This window comes from Marmota marmota, unplaced genomic scaffold, assembly GCF_001458135.2.
Source record: "Marmota marmota marmota unplaced genomic scaffold, marMar, whole genome shotgun sequence".
NCBI classification, from domain to species: Eukaryota; Metazoa; Chordata; class Mammalia; order Rodentia; family Sciuridae; genus Marmota; species Marmota marmota.
Window position 1 is genome coordinate 14,996,838 of NW_026000241.1, and position 20,678 is coordinate 15,017,515.

The 20,678-nt window shown below is 43.7% G+C and overlaps 1 protein-coding gene across 4 annotated transcripts in view; it reads left to right on the forward strand.

The window, feature by feature from the left end:
- Positions 1-20,678, forward strand: part of Scn10a (sodium voltage-gated channel alpha subunit 10) — a 93,889-nt gene that overhangs the window by 18,143 nt on the left and 55,068 nt on the right. For 3 of the 4 annotated variants that reach the window (XM_015489623.2, XM_015489622.2, XM_015489624.2), the window contains exons 4-11: positions 6,617-6,745; positions 7,292-7,383; positions 10,085-10,276; positions 10,746-10,812; positions 15,061-15,202; positions 15,349-15,546; positions 16,501-16,671; positions 19,719-19,997. In XM_015489623.2, coding sequence (XP_015345109.1) covers positions 6,617-6,745; positions 7,292-7,383; positions 10,085-10,276; positions 10,746-10,812; positions 15,061-15,202; positions 15,349-15,546; positions 16,501-16,671; positions 19,719-19,997 — 1,270 coding nt within the window. The remainder of the gene's footprint in view (positions 1-6,616; positions 6,746-7,291; positions 7,384-10,084; positions 10,277-10,745; positions 10,813-15,060; positions 15,203-15,348; positions 15,547-16,500; positions 16,672-19,718; positions 19,998-20,678) is intronic. The other variant, XM_048795057.1, reaches the window with a different exon arrangement.

A 20,678-nucleotide genomic window follows, 5' to 3' on the forward strand; every position in this document is an offset into this window, starting at 1 on the left:
TTAATCAGTTGTCAGCATATGTTCGATCTATATGTGAGAGAAGTGCTTAATGACGCTTTGTTCTACTTACTGTGAAGCTGATTTTAAAAGAAGAGATTTTCTTTTTTTTTAAATTAAAGATTAGTTTTAAACTATGAAACATACTTTAAAAAGTAAGTTGGTTTTGCTGAGTGGGGTAGCACATCCCTGTAATCCCAGCGACTCCGGAGCCAAAGTAGGAGGATCAAAAGTTTGAGGCCAACCTCAGCAATTTAGCAAGGCCCTAAGCAACTTAGCAAGACCCTGTCCCAAAATAAAAAATAAAAAAGGCTGGGGACATGACTCAGTGGTTAAGTGACCCTGCATTCAATCCCTGGTACCAAAAAGAAACAAAAGAAGGTAAGTTGGCTTATACACCAGTATATGTAGCAGTATTATTCATAAGAGCCAAAGGTGGAAATAACTCAAATTTTCATTAATAGATGAATGGACAAACAACATGTAGTTTATACAGAAAGGATGGACTATTATTCAGCCTTAAAATGAATGCCAATATGTCCCAACATGAACCCTTGAAAAAAAACATTATGCCAAGTAAACTAAGCCAAACTAAGAGAACAAATGCACAATTCTGTTTATATAAAGGACCTAGAGTAGGAAAAATTATAAGGACAGAGAGTAGAGGTTCCCAAGGAGTGGGGAATGAGGAGTTGTTTCATAGGTACATTTCTGTTTGAGAAGATGAAAAAGTGAAGAGTCTACACCATTGTAATTGCATTTAATACCACCGAATTGTATACTTAAAAATGGTTAAAGAGGCAAAATTTATGCTATCCAAAGGCAAGAGGCTGCTTCCAGATGCCAGAACACACCTTATTCCTGGAAAACAGCTGGGATCCATAGACTGCCTCTGAAAGAACGAACAAGGCTTGAGAGAGGGGGCCCTCGAGCAGTGAGGCATTCCCCCTCCAGGGTTTTGGCACCAATGAAAGAATGAACAAGGCTTGTCGTCCTCGGAGCCTGTTTATTGAGGAACAGCTCTGCATATTTATAGAGCCAAGGGTGGTTTGACAGTTGGCATGGGGTGATTTTTGATTGGAGGGTAAGGATCAGGTGAGCCAGCAGGGCTAGTCTGATTGGTGGGTAGGATCAGGTGAGTCAGCAGGGCTAGTCTGATTGGTGGGTAAGGATCAGGTGAGCCAGCAGGGCTAGTCTGATTGGTGGGTAAGGATCAGATGAGCCAGCAGGGCTCAGATTGGTGGGTAAGGATCAGGTGAGCCAGCAGGGCTCACCATTGGACGGCTCTTCTTGGGGGATGGGGAAGTTAGTCGTTGGAGCCGGGGTGAATCCCAACAGGCTCCAGACCCTGATTTGCTGTTGAGGGACATGGTGGAAATTGTGAATACAAACTGCTTGTGGCCACTTAGTGCAGGTCACCTCCACCTACTAGGCAGAGACAAAAAGTGAGGCCAAGACGCTGTGCCCCCCGCCCCCAACCACCACCACAACAATAACTCTGTCTGGCAAACAAAATACACCTTCCATCATGTTTCAGAATTGCAGAAGGAAATTTTTTAAATGATCTTTTTTTAATGAATACAAGCAGTATAGTTCAGTGATCCATTCAGGATTTTGAATAGTATGGATCTTTAACTGCAGGGCCTAAATGTCAGGATATCTAATGATTAAACATCATGATTTCTTACAGTGTAAATTGCAGTTTGACTTTTTTCCCAATACCTAGTGATATTTTTCATTCACCAGAAAAAAAAAAAAAAACCACTTAGGGAAACACATATTGGGCATCTTAAAAATTACATCCAAATGCTGCAACTGGACATCAGGAAAGAGCATCCAGAGCCAAATGCCACCAAAGAGGTACACGCCCCTATTAGCCCTTGTGTCCAGAGACAGTCAACCTGGCAGCTCTTAGCTGCACTGAGCTGGGGCCCTAGTCCTCTGGAGAAACACTGAAAATAGTCTTTCAACAGAACCCTCTCCATAATTTCTGGGTCTGTGTTTGATCTGAAAAGCCGGAAATATCCGTCAATGCTTCCCAACAACCTATAATTCCGAGTTAAGATTTTCTAATTTAGAAAACATAAAAAGTGGGGGCGGGGGGGGGAGGGGGGACCAACCGTTGTGGTTGATGCGACAGCTCAAGAGGCTTTGTAGCCAGATATAGATTCCTTCATGAACAGTTTCAAACACTTTCTCCTCTTAGAAATGCCAAAACAAAAAACAATAAAACACATACATTTCTATTATTCACTTTTTAATTTGATTTCCACTTTTCTTTAAGATAAGCACGTTCATGGTTTTAAAGATCACATAGTTCTATGAGGATTCTAACAAAAAACAGCAAGCAATTTCATGTTCTACAGCTCCTTACCCTTAATCCCACCTTTCCAGAAGAAATCACCTTCTTTTTCACTTCTTTTTTTTCTGGTGTCTCCCCTATTTCCAATAATATGCTCACAGTACTATTTTTTTCCATTCAGGTGACTTCCTCTGAGCGTCCTACAATTGAAAAAATAGGAATCAGGACCATAGGCACACACTCATTTCCTTTATCCACATCTTCCCATTATATCATAATTTTTTTATTAAGTCATCACATAACATGCACATTGGCCGACCACCCATATGATTACACAATGGGATTGCTGTGTAATACAGGGTCATTTGACTACATTTCCTTTTTGTACAGAGTTTTCGCTCTCTCTGGACTTCATAAAGATTTCATTTCCTCCTTGGCTCAGTTTTCATTATCTTTATCCCTCATTTGTTTCAAAACTCTTTTCCGGAGCTTTAATTCTTTCTTCAATCCATGTGAACCCATCCGGTGATCCATCAGTTTCAGTTGTTCTTGGGGAAATCATTTCTGCGGTGCTTCATCTCCTGCCTCATCCTGACCTACGTGTTCTCTGAATCTGATGCCAAATTCTTTCCTGGAGATTTTTCCATCCTCTTGGATTCCCTCTGTCTCTCCCCTGCATCCCACACCCCTCCTCTTTACTTTCTTGGTGTTGGTGTTGGAGCACATCTTCTAGCAATTTTCATAGGTAGGGAGCTGGGAAGTCAATTTTCAGAGACTTTGCCTGTCTGTAATTGTGTTTCTTCTACCCTCATCTTTGACAGTTTGGATGGGGATGATATTCTGTAGTAGAAGTTATTTTCTTCAAAATCTTGAAATCATTGTTCATTGACTTCTAACATCCAAGGCTACTTCTGAGAAATCCAATGATAGTTTGATTCTTAACCCTTTCCATGGCCTGTTTTGTTTCTTTTCTCAAAAAAGTTTTGAGCATTTCTGTTTGTAACACAAATCTCTGAAACTTCATGATGTTATGCCTAGATATGGCTTTTTTTTCCACTGATTTTCCTGAACGTTGGTGGGTGTGTCTATGACTTAGATCCATCAGTTTGGAAATTGTTTCTTGAATTATTTTTTGATACCTTTCTCCAATCTATTCTTTCTCTATTTCTTTTTCAACCTCTTATGAGGGAGATATTGTACTTACCAGTCTGATTCTCTAATTTTCCTACTTTTTTATCACCTCCTCCATTTCTGCTTTTTGTTCTGCTTTCGATGAGATTTCTCAAACTTTATTTCCAGTCCTTCTATTAATGTTTTACTTTTGCTGTTATATTTTTGTTTTCAATTTTTTGTTTTATTCTTGAGAGGTTTTTTTTTTAAATAGCCTTCTAATCTTGTTTTACTAAGTGTTAATTTCACCTCCTAATTCTCTAAAAACTTTCATTCTCTCTAAATTTTTTTCTACTGTCTTCCCTCTCCGCCACTTTGGTTGCTTTGGGTTTGAGTGTCAGAAGTGTCCCTCAGATTCCTGATGCCCCTTGAAGAGGCTTTGGAGGGCCAGGCCTTCACTAGTCCCCACTTGCCTAGCCCATCAGACTGCCCTCCTGCAAACCCCTTCTAGAGAGCAGCAGACATGTCGACTGTTCAAAGACAGCCCTTCTCAGACTCTAGTATTTTTTTTTTTTTAGCTATCAGCAATTTGTGAAAATATCTTGTATTTTCCCCCTGAGAAAACATATCAGAAGTCAAGAGAACAAGTGGAGGCTGAATAGAACTGGAATTCAAGAGTTATTTGGAGCTACAAAACACCACCCTGATCAGTCCCCGCCTAATCAAAGTCACAGAGAAGGTGTCACACACAGACAAGATGTAGAAAAGCATTCTGAGAGCCATTTGGAGGACTCTGGGTTTTCTCTTCTTTTTATTCGATATTTCAGGTACAGTGAACTAGCAAGTAAACAAATATAGGTTTGCTTATAGTCTTTTATTTCATTTTGGGTGAAACATTTGGATTATAAGATGTAAGATGTATTTGAATTTTTGTACACTGAATATAAATGTTTTCAACAGGAAATTCTTGACTCTCCTTGCCTGGCTGTTCTTACTCAGAGTTCAGCATCTTTCTTTTTGTTGTCTTGTTTTTTGTTTGTTTTTTTAACTTTTTTGATTTTTTATTTGTTATGAATGACAATAGAATTTTTTTTGACATATCATACATACACAGGGTTTAACTGTGTGGTTGTACATGATGTGGAGTTACACTGGTCATGTATTCGTATATGAGCATAGGAAAATTATGTCCAATTCATTCTACTGTCTTTTCTATTCCCACCCCCCCTCCCTTCCCTTCAGACTCCTTTAATCCAATGAAATTCTATCCACCCCCCACTATTGTGTGTTAGCATCTGCATATCAGAGAGAACATTCAGCCTTTGGGTTTTTTTGGATTGGCTTATTTCACTTAGCATGGTAATCTCTAGTTCCATCCATTTACCAGCAAATGCTATAATTCTATTCTTCTTTATGGCTGAGAAATACTCCATTGTGTATATATACCACATTTTCTTCATCCATTCATCTGTTGAAGAGCACCTAGATTGGTTCCATAGCTTAGCTATTGTGAATTGCGCTGCTATAAACATTGATGTGGCCATATCACTACAGTATGCTGATTTTAAGTCCTTTGGGTATATGCCAAGGAGTGGGATAACTGGGTCAAATTAGTGGTTCCATTCCAAGTTTTCTGAGAAATCTCCATGCTGCTTTCCAGAGTGGTAAAGTGCATAATCTTCATGAGTCATAAACCTGACTGCCTTCTGAAACTTAATGAGGGGCAGAAGAGGGATGTCAACCTTTTAGTACACAAACTCTTCTTTATAACCATGTTTCAGCATGCGGCTCTCTTCCTCTTGTTCAGCCCTTGAGAATGAACATCCACTCCCTCTGGAACAGAGGAGAGCGTTCATCACCAAGTGGAGGGTACAGTGAGGTCTAGACAGTCCTATTGCTTCTTGTAGAGACTTTCAAACAGTCCTCTCAGCTCCCCCTGCCTCTTGTCCCAAAGCCCACCCTTGGAGCCATTGAGCATCTCTAAGGCCTGGGCTGTTGGAGGTTCTATAGAGAGCTTGGCTTGCTTGGGTGCATCCTACTTGTAGCTAGTTATCAGTTTTCTGAGGTCTGCTCTGCCAGAATAAACTCATCAGTTTATTCTCTAGTTTCGAGAAGACTATGGTTGTACTCTCCATTGTGTTTGTCCTAGTAGGTTCATGCCTTTTTAAACAATCCTTTAGCTGTCATCTGAGAAGGGTTTCAGGAAGGATGAAGGTAAATACATGTGTTCTATCTGCCATATCTAATCAAAACCTTTCTTATTTTTAATAGGAATATATTTATAATTTAAAGGTTTTTTTCAATAGATCCAGAATTATATGCAATTTTTGTGTGCAACTAAATTCTTCGAGTTAGTGGTTATCAAAGAGTGGTTCTCTGAGCCAGTGCATTAACCTCAGCTGGGAATGTGTTGGGAAATTTACATTCTTGGGTCCCACCCCAGACCTACTGGATCAGATTCAGACACCCTCAAGACAGAGTCTAGAAATGAGCAAGACTTTCGGGTGGCTCTGATGCTTGCTAGATGTGAGAACCTGCCACAGGTGTTGGAGGGACTCCAAACACTTGAGAAACCTAAATCCCAACATGAACTCCACAGTCATCTCTTCAAATCCAAACCCAACAGGGCACCCAGCCAAATAAAGAGGCCGTTTAGAGATAACTTCCTCTGCTTGGATCTATCCTCCTGAGAAAACACTTGTGGATTTAGATGCCTTTTTCTTTCACAGCACTTAGACCAGGAACCCAGGCAGACCAGACAAAGTGGGAGAAGGAATGAGAGTCGGAAGTAGAGAAGTCTGGGGAGGAGGGATGTAGCAGAGCCTCATCCCTCTTCTACTCCTTCCACTACCAACAGGTTGGAAAAGGAGCCTCTAGATCCATAAGACAGCAGCCTCTGGAAGGCTCCTGGAACAGGAGGATCCTTGTTCACTGCCCTTTGTCTACCTTCGGAGGCTACTGGCATCTCAGCCACACAAGCCCCTCCCCACTCCACCCCACCCCACCCATTTGTGCAACTCTTGATATTCCTCGCTCTGTGTCTTGTCTCCTTCCCTCAATTTCTTCCCCTTCCTCATCTTGGTGATGTTCTCTGCACCTGCTGCCCTGGAACAACCACAGCAGCTCATCTCCCCTCCCGGATGCAGAAGGAACCACCTGAGCTCTCTCCGCGGCCCCATTAATGTCCCTTTCCACCCTCCTCCCCAGGTACATCTTCACGGTCATTTACACCTTTGAAGCTTTGATCAAGATTCTGGCAAGGGGATTTTGTCTAAATGAGTTCACTTACCTGCGAGATCCTTGGAACTGGCTGGACTTTAGCGTCATCACCCTGGCGTGAGTACTTGCCCACACTGATTTGTGTTTGTCCCTGTGTGTTCAGGCTCACGCTCTGGACATGTTTCCTCACCTCATTTCAGCTTCCTTATCTGGCTTGGGGTTTTCTTGCCATAGAGTTTTGCTTTTGAAGTCACTTAGGTTAGTTCCATATCCACAGGAACAAGTCAAAGACCTCAGCTCTGACCTGATAATGATGAGGCAAAGTTCATCCTGCCCATATTGGGTAACTAGCCAGCATGGAGGCATCTCCAGAGGAACCATGTCTGAGCAGATAGATTGGCCGAGGCTACGTGCTTGAATATTCATCATCTGTATGGTGCACAGAGCCTCTAGATCATGGTGCATCTTCTGAAATGGTCTTTTCCAAAAGAGAATGTGATGATTAAATCAGTGCCTGTGTCTACAGATGGTAGTGCCACCAGGTTCTAAGTCTCTGTCCTGAGTTTTCCTAAGTTCACGCTATCGGATGTTATCCTTACTTATGTTGCATGAATTCCTAGGGCCCTCTCCTTGCAGAAATGCTGACTGGCTTCTGTCTTACAGATATGTTGGTACAGCAATAGATCTCCGAGGAATCTCTGGCCTGAGGACGTTCCGAGTTCTTAGAGCTTTAAAAACAGTTTCCGTGATTCCAGGTGAGCTGCTTTAACCAGCACATGTATTCACAGAGCAAATGTTAGTCTTCACAGCCTAACGCCCTTCTTTGGTTTTCACAAAAAACCTGTAAGGACTACTGTCCTTATTTAAGATAAAAAGAAACCAAGGCTCTTAGTATAGAAAACACAATCTCTAGGCCTTGTCACTACTAGTAAGAGCAAAGTGTGAGCTGGAGGCCAGGTACAGTAGCTCACGCCTGAAAACCCAGCAGCTCTGGAGGCTAAGGCAGGAGAATCACAAGTTCAAAGCCAGACTCAGCAATGGTGAGGAGCTAAGCAATTCAGTGAGACCCTGTCTCTAAACTAAAAACACAAAACAGGGCTGGGGATGTGGCTCAGTGGTTGAGTGCCCCTGAGTTCAATCCCCGGTACCCGCCCCCACTAAAAAAGTGTGAGCTGAAAGCCACTGTCCTGCTCTTAGGCCATGTGCTGTCCACACACCCCATGCCTTGCCATCAGTAAATAACAAGAAGGCCACGTCCTCGTTTTCTGTTCTTGCTCTGAGGTTGAGGCAAAATTCGCAGTTGTGTGCTCACGTAGACCTTGAACTGAAGATTTCATCTTGGTAGTGAGGAGGAAGAGAACAAGCAATCCTAGATTCTGGCATTTTCACCAGGTCTTTGGATCTAAAAGCCTGAGCCACAATCCTGTCATTAGACCTATAGAGGAGAAAAAAAATTAGGCAATTCTTTAAAAATTTTTTTTTAAATTCGTGCATTATGATTATATATAATAGTGGGATTTATTTTGACATATTCATAAATGCATATAACATAGTTTTCTCCATTTCAATTCCCAATACTTCCACTTTCCCTCCCCAACTCTCTTCCCTGATCCTCTGCCTCCACTCTATTGATCTTTCTTTCATTTATTTGTTTTTTAGTTGGTGTATTATAGTTATATGTAAAATTGAAATGCGTTGTGATACATTCATACGTGCATACATCCCCTTTCCCTTCCCTCCTCCCTCCCCATTGGCCCCTCACTTCTACTCCTTATCCTCCTTCAGTGTTTGCAAGGTCCCCCTTTTTATTCCTTTTTTTCTCTATGGCTTCCACATATGAGAGAAAATATGGGGCCCAGGACTTTCTGAATCTGGCTTTTTTTCACTTAGCCTGACATTCTCCAGTTCCAAACTGATCAATCTTGATTACAGAGAATTCAGAAACAAGTGTAGTCCACCAAAGCTCATCTATTGGGTCTCCAAGATCTCTATTGTCACCTTTCTGTGACTACTCAATCCCCACTAGTTTGATGGTGGGGATGATGAAGACAGAGATAAAGTAAACACCCTGAAACAGCCCTCTGTTCACCCCCTTGTGGCCTGGAGGATGATGTCCCCTCTCCACTGAGAATCTCTTCCCTCACTGGGTAAATAGAAACACCAATTCTAGAGCAGAAATCCTTTTCTACCAGTCCATGTCTGGCTCTGCAGGGAGAGATTTGAAACCCTTTTTCCAACTCCCCCAGACAAAGTCCATGAAGAAACCACAATTGTGTCTTCTGGTGTCTCTCTCACCTACTCTTAGCCAGAAGATCCTGAGTCTTGTTCACAGACCTGGCCTGTCCAATCTCCCTCTGTGGCTTCCTCTCTCACCTCTATCCACCTTGCACCACCATGTTCCAGAATCCAACCCGTGATTCCACAAATACTCCAAACCCATGCTCATCTCCCAGCCTGGGGCTCGAATGTCCTTCCTCCTTTCCTTACTCAGCTCACACTCATTTCTCAGGGCTCTGCCAAGGACGAAGTGTTTGTAACATAGTGGTAAGGACACCCCCTGGTCTTTTCCAACCTCCCCACACTCCAGCCACCCCATTCCCATCGTGAACTTCAGTTTAAGAGCTCTCCTCTGTGTGCTCCTCCTCTTGATAGCACTATGAAGTTTCCCTTCCGCTGTCAAACCACCCACTGCACACCAGTGCCCCAGCTGTCACTCAGCTCTCAGCTTAGGGACTGCCATGTGGAGTGCTCGATGGATTACTGGTTCACCATAAAGACAGCCCTGACTGCTTCCCCAGACAAAGCTCTTTCGGCTGCCTGTGAAGCTTCCCTACCAAAGAAGTTAATTTCATTTGCAGGAGCAACAGTCACCCCTTCTTCAATGAGCAAGGCCCACACCTTTGCTGCCAGCTCTGCTTGGCTCAGAGATATTCTTCCTCAATGTCTCTTGGTTTCTACCTCAGTAATTCTCAGTGGTTTTCATGGTCTCACTCTATTGCTAAGTTCATATCTCCCCCCCCCCACACACACACACACACTGAGATTCATGAGTCCCATGCCTTGAACTGCCTCTCTCCAGAACAGAGATACTAAGATGAGCACTGAAAGATGACACATGATTGGAGTTAAGTGAGTAACCTCACATGAGAACATAGTGGTTATTCAGCAATTTTTAAAATTGAATTGCTTGTATCAGAAATTTATTAGCCCTGAGATGATAAGAAATGCATTGCCTAGTACTCAATTGCTTATCTTTATAATGAGAATAATAGCCCCTGCTCGCCTGTCTCTCATGGCTATTGCAAGGTCCAGATGAGAAGCTGGGCTTGGATCTGCCCTGGAATTTATAAACATTTCACACCTATAAGGAGAGAGTGGGGAGGATGGCTCAGATGCATGCCTGTGTCCTGTGGGGTGCCTTATTCACATGGGAGTATCACGTTCATCCTCCTACAGGGCTGAAGGTCATTGTAGGAGCCCTGATCCACTCGGTGAGGAAACTGGCTGATGTGACCATCCTCACCGTCTTCTGCCTGAGTGTTTTCGCCCTGGTGGGCCTGCAGCTCTTCAAGGGCAACCTCAAGAACAAGTGTGTCAGGAATGACACAGCTCCAGATGATGCCTCTAATTACTCATCTCACAGAACACGTGAGTGGGTTTTCTATCATGGAGATCAGGCCTGGTTGGGACAGCAGGACCACATGGACATAGGGACAAGGGGGAGGGGGAGGCCCCTGCAGATCTGTGTAGACAGATATTTTGATTCCTCAATGCTGCTGAAATGCTTCCTCTGAGTTGTTTCACTTTGGGGTCACCATTGCTTGTTGCTCAGCATCCCTTTTGCAAGGAAATTAGCTTTAAATCCAGAAGCAAGTCATTCTGACTGTGCTGGGGAGGACTTAGAGCTGAAGTCTCTGATCAGCCCTTCTTGGATGGGACTTCACACCTTCTGCATGGCTCAGGATGTCAGCTGAGTGCCCACTGAGTATATGCAGCTGAGGGAGCTCACCTTCACTCTGAGAGAATATTTAGAAAGTGTTGTGTTTGCTATATAGGCCTGTGTCAGAAGATTCAGAATCGTATATGTAAGGCTTTTATTTCTTCCTTTCTTTGGCAGATGTATCTTATGTTATTAAGCCAGGCACCTCTGATCCTTTACTGTGTGGCAATGGATCTGATGCAGGGTGAGTACCCAACCCATGACAGCCCCAAAGCCCAGCAGTCTGGGTTGCAGGTTGTGAGGAAGATGGATAAGTCATGGTCTTTGCCATCCTAGACTTCATGGAAATAGTGTAGAGGGGAGTGAGGGGAGCGGGGGATTGTGGGGATAGGAAGGGTGGTAGAATGAGACAGACATCATTACCCTGTATACATGTATGATTACCCTACTGGTGTGACTCTGCACCATGTACAGCCAGAGGAATGAGAAATTGTGCTCCATTTGTGTACAATGTGTCAAAATGCATTCCATTATCATGTATAACTAATTAGAACAAATTTTAAAAATCATCAGAACCAACTGCTTATACTAGATCAACTATACTGAATAACTACCTACCTAATCAACTCTACCTAATCAGTATGAATAGGAATTAGGTGGAGTGATTGCTTAGGATTCTGAAATTGCAGGAAATACTTTTTTTTCTTTTTGGAGGAAAAAACTAGAGAAGTGTACGAGTTAGCTTTTGCCATGTAACAAACAACCCCCAGATTTTGTGACTTAAAACAGTTACCATTTATTTAGCTCATGATTGTATGCATCAGCATTTTGGGCTGAGATCAGGTGGCATTGAATAGATTCATTTGAGCATCTGCAGACAGTGGACAGATCAATGGCAAGACAGCTGATATAGAACACCTGTCTTCTATGTGTGATTTTTTTCATTCCCCAGCAGTCTAGCCTGAGCCTGTTCTCATGCAGGACCAGAGTTCCAAGAGAAATAGTAGAAGTGTGAAAGTCCTCTTGAAGTCTAGACTTAAAACTGGTATGATGTCACACTTTCTGTATTCTATTGACCAAAGCAAGTCACAAACCAGTACAGATCCAAGGGGTGAGGAAATAGACTTCATGGCTCAAGGAAAGAGCTGCAAAGTCATATTGCAAAGGGGTGAGGTAAGATAGTGAAAGGGGGAGAATTACAGTCATTTTGAAAATGACCTACTCCAGGAAGAAACTAATATTTATTAAGTATATTTATGTCAAATGCTCTGCATTTAACCATCACAGCTAACTCCATTATATGGGTTTCATTATTCTTGCATACTAGAGGAAGAAACACATGCATAACACTTTGCAATTTCAAATTTCTTCAGAGGTCAGACACATAACAACAAATGAGTAGAGCAAGCCAGGAGGGAACCATAGCAACTGGGAGTTCATTCCCCATCTGAAGGGAACAGTCATTGCTCAGTCTAGCCTGTGGTTGCCATGTGGAAATGTGGGCCCACTGCTTTTAGCTCTCTTCACTTTTAAAGAAAGACAGGAAATTTTGATTTTTTTAAGTGAAATTCCCCGACTATAAACTTGGTTACTCGTTCCCCAAAATGTCTACATATTGTATTGACCAAACAAAATATGTCTACATGCTAAATTCGGCTTGTAAGCTGCCAAGGGGGTTTGGTGTTTTATTTCTCATGCACGCACACACAAAAAAAAATGTTGCACTGTGGAGAACAAGTGCTGAGCTACAGGCTCTATGGGCTGGGGAAAGATAGTGAGGTGTGGGGGGATGCAGTTCAGAGAAGGCTTCCTGGAGGCAGTGGTTGAATAGTCAAGTTGCAGGTAGGATGCTTCCAGGCAGGATTTCCAAGAGATGCTTGGATGGGGACCATTCCAGGTGGCAGAACAGAAAGTGAGATGAAGCTAAGGGGTGAGCATCCCTCAGTTCTAGGCCTCTGGAGTGAGACATGAGCAGAAAAGATTCAAGCAGCAGATCAGAAAGGTCAGGTCCCTCTCTCCCGCCTCCATATCTGTGAGCCTGGAATATCCACACTCACAGTGCTGTCACTCCCTGATCATCTGACAGCTCCCCATTCTCCAAGTGGAACTGGGCAGGACCTATAAAGCTCTACCTTAATCAGCTCATTAGGAAAATAATCTCAGATAGAGCTGAGGGGTGGGGACAAGAGAGAGAATTTAGTCCGCATCCGATTCCTTGGTTTCTGTCCTCACAAATGCACTTGGCATTTGGGTCTCTGGCTCAGGGAGGGTGGTTGTTTTGATGTCAGTTTCCATTTTCCTTTGGATTTAAACCAAGCCCCCCACCTCAAATGTCCCTTTTGTGTCTAGATGATGGCATTTCTCAAGGCAGTAGCTCCAGAGCAACCCAAGTACTTTCCCATTATAAAGTTGTAAAGGGTCCATCTATGCCTCCCTCCTCAGCTCACAGAGAAGCCAGACCTCCTCCTGGGCAGGTCCAAACCAGGCAGTGGAGGAATGGACCCAGCTTGGAAGTTAGTTGACAGGTCAGCTCAAAATGATAGCACAGTGAGCCCCGAGGGAGCCTGCTGTGAACACCAAACCTGGATCTGATGCTGGGCCACAGAAGAGCCAGGGTCCTGAGTAAAGTCCTCCATGGGTCAAGGGCACCATGGGAGGAAAATCTGGGGTCTCGAGGTGGAGAATCAGTACTGCAATACCTGAGGAGTTTCAGCATTCTTTCACTTGTGCTATTCCAGTCCCTCCTTTTGGAAGCTCCCAATAGCCAGAATTTTAATTTGCATTTTAAATATAATATTTAATATGCGAAAGGCACTGTGCAAGAGACTGTGCACGATGATCTTGTTAAATCCTCAGATCAGTTAACTGTTGCTACACTGAGCGATAAGCTGTCGATGTACAGTGACGAGGGTGAGTCCTACAGAAGACCTAGAAATAAACCCGTCCTCAGAGTTCATTAGAAAACTACCTCCTTGGGAGAACAACCCAAGAGACTGCCTTTAAATGTGGGTCTGCAGAGTCAGGGAACTTGCAAATCTCACAGTGGACATCGAACTGGAATTGATGGTAATTAATTTACTAGCATTCTAATCAATTCAGTGGGTCTTGAAGCTATGTGTTCACATGGATGTCTGAAATAAGAAGAATCCCTGAGGTTGGTGCTGGGAATGACACCCAGGAGTAAAAGAATCTTGTAATTCACACAAGATTTCTGCTACTGTGTCCCTGATCAGGCCATCCCCACTGGGGTGGACGGGAGCTACTCACATGTCCTGAGCTGAGAGATACTTCTTTTCATCTATCCACTTGTGTATATATATAAGAGAAAGTCCAGCACATCCACCCCAGCCCTCACCAAGTAGCCATCAGCCTCTCTATCTTCAGGAGGAGATTGGGCTGACTTAAGTATTGGGCTCCTTTATGGCTACATTTCTCCTCTCTAATGAATATGCTGGCATCTTTGTGGATTTAGCCAACTGACTTCTCTCTGAGCTCCACCTTCCTCATCTGTAAAGAAGGATTATTGAAATGAACAAATTGCAGTGTTAGCAAAGCAAATGGAAAGTGCTGTTTTTATTGTTATCTATAATTGGTCAGTCTTCCTTTGATAGGCAGCTGTGCAGACAATGCCAACAGGCTCATGACTACATTCTGCATTATTATTACGGAATCTCCTTATCCTGGTATGAACTGGAAAAGAACTTGACACCTTATGGAATCAGGTCTGGGCAGTCATCTGGCCTTCCCAGGATACTCCCTTAGACATAAAATTCCGGAGTAAAAGAACTAGCATCTCCACTTTAGGGATCATTCAGCTTGGATCTGGAGACTACCATGCTAAGCGAAATAAGCCAATTATCCACCCCCCACCCCCACCACCACAAAAAAAAAAAAAAGAAAAGATAGATTAGTTTCTCTGATATGTGGCAGTTAACCCACAATTAGGGAGGGGGAGATTAGAAATTCAGTGGAGGGGCTGGGATTGTGGCTCAGCGGTAGAGCTCTCACCTAGCACGGGCGGGACCCAGGTTCAATCCTCAGCACCACATACAAATAAAGGCATTGTATTGTGTCCATCTACACCTAAAAAATAAAAATATAACCAAAAAAGAATTAAAAAGAAAAGAAATTCAGTGGAATAGACAAGGGGGGAATGAAGAAAGAAGGGAAGAGGTATAGGAATAGGAAAGACAGTGGAATGAATCTGTCATACTTTCCTAGTTCATATATGAATGCACTACAGTGAATCTCACCATAGGACTGGCATCCTAATTAGAATAAGGTATATTCCACAATTGTATAATTATATCAGAATGGACTCTACTATCATGGGTAACTAAAAAGAACCAATAACATTTTTAAAAGAGTCGTCCGGCTAATAAGAGGAAGGCCTGGCCTTTGACTCTGATCTCTGACTTCAAACCCCGTGATTTCCCTGCAGCCCCAAGAAGCAGGGCTGCACAATCAATGACCTTCTCTGTTCTTGCTGCAGCCACTGCCCTGTTGGTTCCATCTGCCTTAAAACTTCTGAAAACCCAGATTTTAACTATACCAGCTTTGATTCCTTTGCTTGGGCTTTCCTCTCACTGTTCCGCCTCATGACACAGGATTCCTGGGAACGCCTCTACCAGCAGGTATTGATCTGCATGTCCCCACACAGACTAAGCTGGAGGCTGGTGGGTACACTGCATGGCTATACTCCTCCTGGAGGATCCTCACCTAACCTCAGGGACCTACGTGCTATGAGTACAGGTTTCTCTTCTTTACCTTGAATCTGCAGACTCTCAGAGCTTCTGGGAAAATTTATATGGTCTTTTTTGTGCTGGTCATCTTCCTGGGATCTTTCTACCTAGTCAACTTGATCCTGGCTGTGGTCACCATGGCGTACGAGGAACAGAACCAAGCAACAATTGCTGAAATCGAAGCAAAGGAGAAGAAGTTCCAGGAAGCCCTGGAGATGCTCCGGAAGGAGCAGGAGGTTTGTTTGTAAGGGTCAAAAGCTTTGTGAGTGCCGGGCATGGTGGCACATGCCTGTCATCCCAACGACTTGAGAGGCTGAGGCAGGAGGATCGCGAGTTCAAAGCCAGCCTCAGCAAAAGTAAGGCGCTAAGCAACTCAGTGAGACCCTGTCTCTAAATAAAATACAGAAGAGGGCTGGGGATGTGGCTCAGTGGTCGAGTGCCCCTGAGTTCAATCTCTGGCACACACACACAAAAAGAGCTTTATGAACACAACAGCACAGTGTATATTCTTGGATAGAGTCTGAATTAGATTCACTTACAAATTACCAAGTTTCACTTAGAATAAGCTGCCATTCTAGGTAACTGCAAGAGGATGCCTCTTACCTCAGGGATTGTTTAGTGAAGTTTTTTCTCCAAAAAGAGGACCTGAATGAGGATTCTTATACAAGTAATTTATTCAGGGAGTCTTCTCAGGAGAAGTGGAATAAAGGAAGCAGGGTGGCGTGGGAACAGAACTAAACAATGAAGTGATCTCAATCCAAGACTAGCTTCAGCCTGAGTCCATGGAGAGCTTTGGAGCATGATTTGTACCACAAAGTTAGCCCCTCCTTGAGGCAAGTGTCTGGGTCTTTTGTACCCCCATATCTGCACCACTGAAAGAAACCTATGGAATTTTTCTCCATGATGTAGGTGTGTGCATTAACAGCCACCACAAACAGCTAGGGACAGGTATACAAACCTGGTAAAAAGGACTGAATGGGGCACCAAGAGTCGACTGCAGGGTCTGAGGGAGGGAGGTGACCCAGAGGTGGATGTTTCTTTTGTGTCTCAATCTCACCACCACCTTGATCCTAACCCTTAACCTCCTCTGTCTCAAATCCCCCATCCCTGTGACACCCCATGTCAGGGGGACACATTTGTTCTAAGCCCACCAGATCCTGCTGGCTGCAGCTGCTGTTCTTTCTCCTCAGGTGCTGACAGCACTGGGGATTGACACAGCCTCTCTCCATTCCCACAATGGATCACCTTTAGCCTCCAAAAATTCCAGTGAGAGAAAGCACAGAATGAAATCAAGAGTGTCGGACTGCTCCACAGATGACAACAGATCACCCCAATCTGAGACTTACAACCAACGCAGGATGGTAAGGGGCTCTGGTTTGTGCCTTAAAGATTCCCCACCTTGCCAGCTGTTATGGACAGTGGGTTGACATGGGAAAAGGTCTGTAGCAGGGAGAAAGCCGGAGGCACAGAGATCAGGAGGATGTTTTAGTAATTCAGGCGCTCCATCCCAATGGTGGCCAAAATGAGGACAGAGGCATGTTAGATAGGGAAAGAGGTAAATTACAGGGATCTTTCTGAAAGGAAGGGACCAACAAGATTGGGATTGTGGAATGTAGAAAAAGAGGAGTCCAAGATCACTCTAGGGTTTCAGGAGTCATCTTTAGTTAACTGAGCGGTGGTTCTAAAGCAGGGGCACTGGAGGAAGAATCCAGGGTTGTAAGGAAGGCAGGGAGCCCGTGTTGACCTGCCGACCTTGAAATGTTTGGGAACATCAAAGCTCAGCTTCCCTGGACACTCTGATCTGCAGCTCCTGGGAGGAGGGGGCAGGAGGTCTCTGTCCTTGGTGCTGAAACCATTCACAACTGTCTTTCTGACCTCATACTTCCGGGCCTGCAGCTACAGTTGTCACCTATTGTTGGCATGGAAGATCCCAGAACCCATCTCTGTGACACAGTCCAGCCCAGGAATAATGTCAGAATCTCACCTTATTCCCTTTAGCAATTCTACCCCCATTCGAATATTTAGCTCCCACTCCAAGGTCCCGCACTCTAAGTCCTCACCAGGCTTCCTCCCACCACCTCCCTGTCCCTTGAAAATCCAGTGTACAAAAAATATTCCCTTTCCATAGGCCTGAGCCATAATATTCCTTTTATGGAAGGGTAGTCACCACACTAATAGTGTGGAAAGGACGATAAACATAGCTATTCTCCAGGCAGGATGCCCTCTCAATCTCTCTTCTTGATCTCTCTCATTTAAAGGATGTTCTACTTTTCTGTAACACCATTTCCAACCCCGAGATGTGTGTGCACATATACATACACAGACACACTTTTATGAACTCTGACCCTAGTGACATACCCACACTGAAGAATTTTATCTGCATCTGTGCCCTTTTATTCCTTGCTCTGCCTTTTTTGAGCAGCACCTGCCATGCACAGGGCACAGTTCAGATGATGTTTCAAAGTACTATAGTAGAGGCATATATGTGGTGTTTTAGACATAAATGAAGAGACTTCCTCTCATATGGGGGTGGATGTGTGTCAGGAAAGGCCTCCTGGAGGAGGGAAAAGTTAGGTGAGTAGCAAAGAGTGTATAGGGTTCTTTCAGTAATTGAAGGTGTGGGAGGACTTGGGAGGATATTCTCCAGACAAAAAGAACATGTATGAACAAAGACAGGGAGAAAGTATGTGGGTCCTTCTTGCATGCAAACTGGTGGTTGGGGTCCATTACAAGAATGCATCCCTTCCTCTTTTCCCAGACATGGACATCTGGAATATAGACCTTAGACAGCTTTTATATAAAGCCATTTTTCTGACCAGGAGTGATGAGATAGGGATTGGGGGTAAGGCAGGAGAGATTATAGGGATTTTCAGGAACATGCAGAAGACTAGTTGACCTGTTTGATTGATGCACTTTAAGGCAATACCAATGATTAGACTCAAAGGTCATTGCCCACAATTTACCAAATAGGTTAATTCTGAAATAAATGGTAGCCAAGCAGGCACTGACTGTCAAATACTAGATCTAAATGTTTTCTCTTTCTTGATTGGTTTGTACTTGTTGTCTCAGTACAAATAAGTCAGTTTTCCCATTTTTAAATATGAATTGGTCAGTTGTTCACCTTTCCTTCAAAAGTGGGACAGATTCATGGATTTTTTTGAGTTCTAGGGTCCTTGGCCATGTGTTCTAAGCAAAGAATGTTCAAGTTATAATACTGTTCTTGCAATGATGGTTGTTGAATAAGATCAGGCTCCAAATCATCAAGAAAGGAAAAACTTCAGTTTTGTGGAATAAGGAGAGATGTGAGGAAAACCAATTGGCAAGATATTCAACTTTTGTGGTTTAATAAATAAAAGGAGGGTTGGGGTTGTAGCTTAGTGGTAGAGTGCTTGCCTAGCACGTGTGAGGCACTGGTTTTGATCTTCAGCACCACATAAAAAGAAATAAATAAAATAAAAGGTATTGTGTTTATCTACAACTAAAAACAATTTAAAATAAAAATAAATAAATAAAAGGAATTAAGGATGGGAGGAGCTGAGCAGTATGATCAGAATAGGGAATCAATGTTTAGATTTCAGAAATACTATGTATGATCCAAATACAGGACCCAGGGCTTATTGTGGTCAGGTTCCCACAGTGGTCATGAGACCTGGTTAACTCACGCACTAACTTTCTGGGGTTTCCAGGCCTATGAACTAGCTCTTTTCCTCTGGAACCTGTAAGCCACACGGTTCTCTCAGTGGGAGATTTTGATGGGAAATGTTTATTGATTTGGAAGAATGGCATTATTCTTCCAGGAAATTAGGCTGCAACTCTTCCTTCAATCCTCCCATTGTTGACTGTTCAAAGCTTGCCTCGAGGGATCCTGGAAACTCATTACGCTATAAAGCTCTTGTCTCCTCCTTTGCAATACAAACTCTCACTCTCTTACAGACAAGATGCAATGAATTGTACAACCTAATTTCCAGACAATAGAGTGCACTTGTCCATTCAACAACCACTTTCCAAGCACGTGCCAGTCCTGGTGTGCATAATAGAGTCTTCTTAGATCACAGCTTTGCATGTAGAGGAGGGAACTTAAGGCAGTTTTGTCCAGCTCTATGGTCAAAGTTTGGCAAACAGCTGACCCATCCATCCAATGCAAGGTTGTCCTCCGATCGTGGCCATAATGACCTGTTAGCTGATCTTCAGCACTCATAACCTCCCCTCTCTCCTGGCCTTTCCCTGAGTCTGTCTAGAATATCCCTGAGTCTGTCTACCCTTCAGATCTGTGTCATTATTTAGCTACTGGAAGGTCATGGGAATAGGGTCAGGAAGTGGAAGTGGGTGGAGGGAAGTGTGCTCTAGATTTGCCAGAGGACCAGCCTCCAGCCCACCTTCTTTCCTGCTCATCTGGGGCAATGCCCAGTCTTTCCTAGGCCTTGCTCCTGGAAGGCGTCGGGCTAGCCATGGCAGTGTGTTTCATTTCCGAGCCCCTGGCCAAGATGTCTCATTCCACGATGGGATCACAGATGATGGAGTCTTTCATGGAGACCATGAGAGCCGACGGGGTTCCCTGCTCCTGAGCAAGGTTGTTGGACCGCCAGGCCCACTGCCTCAAACTCCCAGCGTTGGCTCTGGGCATGGAGAAGAGGGACACCCAATGCTGACCACTAGTGAGCTTGTTCCTGGAGCCACAGAAGTTCCGGTGAGTTTGTGCATGATCTAGACTCTCTCAAAACCACCTTTCTCAAGCCAGAGGCCTTTGGCCAAGAAGCCCTGAGTTCTACCAATGGAGGAGTCCTTGAACCATTCTGCATCCCATCTGACTCCCATTTGACAGGGTAGGTAAGACCCAGAGCAACTGGTTTTACCTGAGGTCAAAGAAATTTCCTGGCTTACTGTGCAGAGAAGTGATACCAATTATTTTCCATTTGTCTTCATATTTCCTCTTATTATTTCTGTCCCCACTCACCATCACTGCTTTGGAGACCATCCCATTTTCTTGCTAGGGGCATGAGGTATGAGAAAAACCCAGGGCCCTTCTGCACTTGTCTCTGGTTATATGCAAACTACCCAAGACTTGGCAAATGAGACCCAGAAAAATTCTGGGAGGTTCTCAGGACATACCTCAATAGAAATGAAGTGTCCCTTGCTTGACTCACAGAAGAAATAACTAAACAAAATGCACAAATGAGACAACAGTGACTAAATGTCTAGCACTCTTTAATAGAATAATTACAGATTTAATGGTAAATCAGGGACTACTTACTGGATTAGAGCTGTGATTTAATTTGTGCTCTCCATCCAGTTTCAGTAAAGATGCTTCTAGTGTTTTTCATGTGCCCTCTGTGGCTAGCTAGAGATACAGAGCAATTTGCAAACAGAC